This window comes from Gekko japonicus, unplaced genomic scaffold (genome assembly GCF_001447785.1).
Source record: "Gekko japonicus isolate JY-2015 unplaced genomic scaffold, Gekko_japonicus_V1.1 scaffold3130, whole genome shotgun sequence".
In the NCBI taxonomy this organism is placed as follows: Eukaryota; Metazoa; Chordata; class Lepidosauria; order Squamata; family Gekkonidae; genus Gekko; species Gekko japonicus.
In genome coordinates this window covers 106,956-113,437 of record NW_015160931.1, presented here as the reverse complement: position 1 = coordinate 113,437, position 6,482 = coordinate 106,956, and the positions used below count along the sequence as shown (strand labels likewise).

The 6,482-nt window shown below is 49.7% G+C and overlaps 1 protein-coding gene across 1 annotated transcript in view; it reads right to left on the bottom strand.

Annotated features, from left to right (window-relative positions):
• The window catches only part of LOC107121962 (intercellular adhesion molecule 5-like), a 39,015-nt gene that overhangs the window by 9,868 nt on the left and 22,665 nt on the right, over window positions 1-6,482 (bottom strand). Inside the window, exon 4 of the mRNA XM_015424986.1 lies at window positions 5,370-5,648. Within this exon, the coding sequence (XP_015280472.1) occupies window positions 5,370-5,648 (279 nt within the window). The remainder of the gene's footprint in view (window positions 1-5,369; window positions 5,649-6,482) is intronic.

Here is a 6,482-nt window from a genome sequence, read left to right as displayed (position 1 = left end):
TGAGGTAAAAGAAGAAGAGGAGATTGGATTCATACCCCACCCTTCACTACCCAAAGGAGTCTCAGAGCGGCTCACAAACTCCTTTCCCTTCCCCTCCCCTCCCCACAACAGACACCCTGTGAGGTAAAAGAAGAAGAAGAGATTGGATTTATACCCCGCCCTTCACTACCCAAAGGAGTCTCAGAGCGGCTCACAAACTCCTTTCCCTTCCCCTCCCCACAACAGAAACCCTCTGAGGGAGGTGGGGCTGAGAGAGCTCTGACAGAAACTGCTCTTTTTCAAGGACAGCTGTGCCAGAACTATGGCTTGCCCAAGGTCATCCAGGAGCTGCAAGTGGAGGAGTGGGGAATCAAATCTGGTTCTCCCAGATTAGAGAAGGAGAAGAAGAAGAAGAGATTGGATTTATACCCCGCCCTTCACTACCCAAAGGAGTCTCAGAGCGGCTCACAAACTCCTTTCCCTTCCCCTCCCCACAACAAGCACCCTGTGAGGGAGGTGGGGCTGAGAGAGCTCTGACAGAAACAGCTCTTTTTCAAGGACAGCTAATGTCAGAACTATGGCTTGCCCAAGGTCATCCAGCAGCTGCAAGTGGAGGCGTGGGGAATCAAACATGGTTCTCCCAGATTAGAGTCTGCGCACTTAAGCACCACAGCAGACTGGCTCACCAAACTAGACGAGCTAGATCCGAGTCCAGTAAGGCCAACAAGATTTTCTGGATGTGACTTTTTGAGAGTCAAAGCTCCTTTTGTCAGACATAGCACTCGTATCTGATGAAGGGAGCGTGGACTCTCGAAACCTCATCCCCAGGAAAGCATGTTGGCCTTTAGGCCGCTTCTGGGCTCAAATCTTGATTTATCAAAGCAAACGTCTGCGTTTAGAACCCAGTTACTCCGATGCATGAAGTGGATCCTCAGTCAGCAGACATATATCGCTTCAAGTTGTTACAAATAAATAAGGCTAAAAATAAAAGGAGTTAACGCCTCAGGACTAACTAAGTCAGCAAACACTACTGCCAACCAGGAATCAAACTTGCCCATCCTGGGTACAGTTTCTTGGTGGCACCAAACTGCAGGAACCGGCTTTGGTGTTATCATTAACTTCGTTGGCTGTTTCCTTTGTTACTTCTAGGGCTGCCAACCTCCAGGTGGGGGCTGGAGTCCTCCTGGAATTACAATTGATCTCCCGACAACAGAGAGATCAGTTCCCCTGGAGAAAATGGCTGCTTTGGAGGGTGGACTCTCTGTCGTTTTACCTCGCTGAGGTCCCTCCCCTCCACGGGCAGTGTTCCCGCTAAGCTGAGTTAGTGTGAGCTAGCTCACCGTTTTTTAGCCTCCGGCTCACACATTTTCGTCCTAGCTCTGGAAGGATGGTTCCAGAGCAAACTAACAGATGCAGTAGCCAAATCACTCGCTCACAACTTTAATGCCAGGAGCTCACACAAAGTAGAATTCTTGCTCACAAGACTCCACAGGTTAGAGGGACCACTGGTCACCAGGCTCCATTCCCCCAAATGTCCAGGAATTTTGCAAACCAGGGCTGGCAACCGTGGACAGACAGAGCCTCCTCAGTAATGGCACTGTGTATTGTGGGACTCCCTCCCCAAGGAAGTTTGCCTCCCACCAAATGCCCAGTCTTTGGAGCACCAGGAGAAGAGGTTTCCGTTCTCCCAGATACTGTTTCAGTTCTCCTACAGGCTTTCTTTTTTAATCAGCCCGTTTTACGTCTGCCTGGTAAGTAGTTGTCTCAGTCTGGTGCTGGTTTTAGGTCTGCTGTGCTTTATGCTTGGGAGACTTCTCTTTTTAAAATCTCTTTCTAAAAGTCCTTTTTTTTTAAAAAAACGCGTTTCCTTTTTCAGCCTGATGTTGTCTACTGCGGTTGAAATAATAAGTGCTTTTAGGCGTCAGTGTTTTAAAGACTGAACTGGTTCTGGTTTTCAAATGCTGGAAGTTCCCTCGGTCACAGCAGTGCGCAGAGCTTAAGTTAAGTAAGCGGACTCTGTGGCATGAGACCCCAGCTGAGGCCCCTCCCCTCAGGACATTAGAAGCCCTCCCACTGTCGCGCCCCTCCAAGCACTGTTGCCACTGCAGCACAAGGATCTTCGCCGGGTGACTGAAGGAAAGCCATGGCAGCCATTTTGTGGCCAGCTCTACCTTCAGCGGCAGCCATTTTGTGGCCAGCACCACCTTCAGCGTTAGCCATTTTGTGGCTGTGCCTGCCACGCTGTGTCGGAATCCCCAAAGGTGCCGGCAGGCTCAAAAAGGCTGGGGAAACTCTGATATGTCCCTTTTTATTCACTGTGAAACACTTCGTTTTTTGTTATTTTGGTTCCCACTGTCGGAATGTCTCAAACCTCTCCTCCTCCCCAACACCCCAACTGAGGGCTCAAACACACATGAACTTCTGCTTCTCCTTTTTGCAGATTTAGCTGCCGGAATTGCTTGGCTAAGGAGGAGAATGAAAGGGGGAGAAAAGGAAAGCTGTCTCGGCACCCATGAAATGTTTTTCAAAACTCCAAAAGTGCCCCCAAAGTCACCAGGCTGAAGACTTCCTGGAGTAGAAGCAATCTCATGATACCTTCCAAGGTAACTGATTTACCGTTCCAGGTGGGCAGCCATGTTCGTCTGCACTACAGAAGCCAGGGTTTAGGCCCAGAAACACCTCAGAGACGGACGAAATTTTCGGGGTGTGAGTTTGCGAGCGTCAACGCTCCCTTTGTGCTATCTGACTCTGGAAGGCTTATAGCCTGGAAATATTGTTTGCCTTTTAAGGTGCTACTGGACTGAAAACTAGACCTTGGAGAGAGTTTGAGGGCAGCCGTGTTGGTATGCCAAGGAGAAGAAGAAGAAGAGATTGGATGTATGCCCCACCCTTCACTCGGAGTCTCAGAGTGGCTCACAATCTCCTTTCCCTTCCCCTCCCCACCACAGACACCCTGTGAGGTAAAAGAAGAAGAGGAGATTGGATTTATACCCCAGGAGAAGAGGTTTCCGTTCTCCCAGATACTGTTTCAGTTCTCCTACAGGCTTTCTTTTTTAATCAGCCCGTTTTACGTCTGCCTGGTAAGTAGTTGTCTCAGTCTGGTGCTGGTTTTAGGTCTGCTGTGCTTTATGTTTGGGAGACTTCTCTTTTTTAAATCTCTTTCTAAAAGTCCTCTTTTTAAAAAAACGCGTTTCCTTTTTCAGCCTGATGTTGTCTACTGCGGTTGAAATAATAAGTGCTTTTAGGCGTCAGTGTTTTAAAGACTGAACTGGTTCTGGTTTTCAAATGCTGGAAGTTCCCTCGGTCACAGCAGTGCGCAGAGCTTAAGTTAAGTAAGCGGACTCTGTGGCATGAGACCCCAGCTGAGGCCCCTCCCCAAATCCCTCCTCCAGGGGCTCCACCCCCAAATCTCGAGGAATTTCCCAACCCAGTGCTGGCAACTCTTTGCACAGTTCGTGTAACCTCCTGTGGCTGGAATTATGTTCATGGACGGCCCCAGCGGGCAGAAGCTGCAAGTAAAAAAAGGCCGCGGCCGAATAGTGCCCCTCCACCAAACGTTTAGATTCTTCAGTATACGAAAGAAAGAGACGGGCACCCTCACCCGGATATCCCAGGCAAGCCCGATCTCGTCAGAAGCTAAGCAGGGCTGACCCTGGCAATTACTCGGATGGGAGACCTCCAAGGAATACCAGGGCTGGGAAGCAGAGGCAGGCTATCAAGCCGCTTCTCCGAACATCCTCCATGCCCCAGGAGGAGTCATCAGAGGGCGCCACGACTTCGAGGCATGGGCACACACACACAAATAAAAAAGAAAGAGAGAGACGAGCAAAGGGACTTTCTCCGACTTTCGGAGGCGGCTCACAGGAAGGACCGGGGTGGGTCAGGTGGACTATCAGTGACATGTGACCAGGGCTTTTTTTGTAGAAAAAGCCCAGCAGGAACTCATTAGCATAATAGGCCACACCCAACAGCAGGAACTCATTAGCATATTGGGCCACACCCCTGACAGCAGAAACTCATTGGCATATTAGGCCATTCCCCCGTGTTACCAGAAGTGTGGTTATCCAGCCACACCCACCTTTTGCTTGTTATTTGCTTGGAGAGCCAGTTTGGTGTAGTGGTTAAGTGTGCGGACTCTAACCTGGGAGAACTGGGTTTGATTCCCCACTCCTCCACTTGCACCTGCTGATGTGACCTTGGGTCAGTCATAAGCTCTGGCACAGCTGTCCTTGAAAAAGAGCAGTTTCTGTCAGAGTTCTCTCAGCCCCGCCTACCTCACAGGGTGTCTGTTGTGGGGAGCGGAAGGGAGATGCATGCCATCCACGACACGTTTCAAAAAAGTGCGCTCAGGATTTGGACAACGAAGATGCCCTCAGGGGCACTGATGGAATTGCATGGCACCCCACCACCATGTGGGATTGTTCCTGTAGTCTTGTACACGGGTCAACAAAAAAAATTATTATTATTTGGGTTTTGCCTTCCCGAGTAACGGAAACCTCACTGTGGTGAGCTTTAGAGGGGAGTCGTGCCAGTCTGCAGTTGAAGAGCCAGGTTCGAGTCCAGCAGCAGGGTAGGAACCTGCCCAAAAATAGCCCTGCATGTGACTCTTGGTGCATGCCATCCTCGACACGTTTTGAAAAAGGACGCTAGGGATTTGGACAACGAAGATGCCCTCGGGGGCACCGATGGAATTGCATGGCACCCCGCCACCATGTGAGATTGTTCCTGTAGCCTTGTACACGGGTCAACAAAAAACCCTATTATTTGGGTTGTGTTTTTGCCTTCCCGAGTAACGGAAACCTCACTGTGGTGAGCTTTAGAGGGGAGTCGTGCCTCCTTTCCCTTCCCTTCCCCACAACAGACACCCTCCCTGTGAGGGAGCCCTCTCGAGAACTGCCCTTGAGAGAACAAGCTCTGAGAGAACTTGTGACTGGCCCAAGGTCACCCAGTCGCTGCACGTGGAGGAGTGGGGACTCAAACCCAGTTCTCTCAAATCAGAATCCACACTCCTAACCACTACACCAAACTGGCTCTCTCCCTCAGAGAAATTTATGGACGCCAATAATGGCAGAGATACTCACTGTATACGTCACCCTTCTCTACCTGCAGGAGTCTCAGAGCGGTTTACAATCTCCTTTCCCTTCCCTTCCCCACAGCAGACACCCCGTGAGGGAGGTGGGGCTGAGGGAGCCCTCTCGAGAACTGCCCTTGAGAGAACAAGCTCTGAGAGAACTTGTGACTGGCCCAAGGTCACCCAGCCGCTGCACGTGGAGGCGTGGGGACTCAAACCCAGTTCTCTCAAATTAGAATCCATACTCCTAAACAATACACCAAACTGGCTCTCTCCCTCAGAGAGTTTTATGGACGCCAACAATGGCAGAGATACTCACTGTATACGTTTACTTTGACCTCCGCTGTTCTGGTCACAGGGCCCAGAGAAACGGTGCATTTCAGGGAGTGGTTCCCTGCTACTGAGGGCGAGACCTGAGCCTGGGCCCTTGCCGTATCCCCCCACACTTCCACATCGGGAACCAGTCTGTCCTCTGCAAAGGTCAGTTCAAACTGGGCCTCCTGAGCTGGGGAGACCCCGGTCACTTCACAGGTCACCAGCTCGGAGGTGTTCGCCTCCACGTAGCGCGGAAGGCTGAGGCGGGGATCCGATGGAAAAACTGTCGAGACAACGACAAAAAAGGAAACACATGAGATCCGATCTGTCTTAAGTCACTTACGATGGTCATTTTGATTACAAAAATGTTGTTACTCGCCCGGAGCCCTGCGGTAGCAAGGGAGAGAGAGATATATAGTTTTGATAGTTATTAAGAACAGAAAAATGAAAATGAACTAATTGAACAGATAATTAAAAGGTTGCCTAAGAACTAGATTATAAATATAAGCTAACAGAAGTTAATTGACTAAGTAATAAGTGGAGTAAGATGGGAAAATAAGAATTAATGTATGGAGGGGGTGGGAGCATTGCTGGAAGCCTGGGAATGGGAGGGAGGGGGAAAAGGAAAAGGGAATTTGACAAATGTGAAGCTGTAATTGTGAACATGTTGTAATACCCTGAAAATAAAAAATGTTTTTTTAAAAATCGAATAAATAGATAAATAAAAGAACAACCAACGGGATAACAATGGGATTTATACGGTACTTTGGCATCATGTTCAAAGCCGATATTACCACAGGTATCTTACAAGAAAGGGCTGACCTGGACGGTCAAGGCTAGCCCGATCTCGTCAGATCTCGGAAGAGAAGCAGGGTTGGACCTGACTAGCACTTGGATGGGAGACCGCCAAGGAAGTCCAGGGTTGCTACGCAGAGGCAGGCAATGGGCAAACCCACTTCTTGGCATCTCTTGCCTCTACCTGGATGGCCCAGGCTGGCCCAGTCTCATCTAGAGATGTCAAATTTCCGGAAATTTTGAAGCTCAGGAAAAAAACCATTTTTTTCCCGTTCCCCCCCCCCCCCCCCCGGCAAACAAAAAAATAACGCCGCAAAAAAAA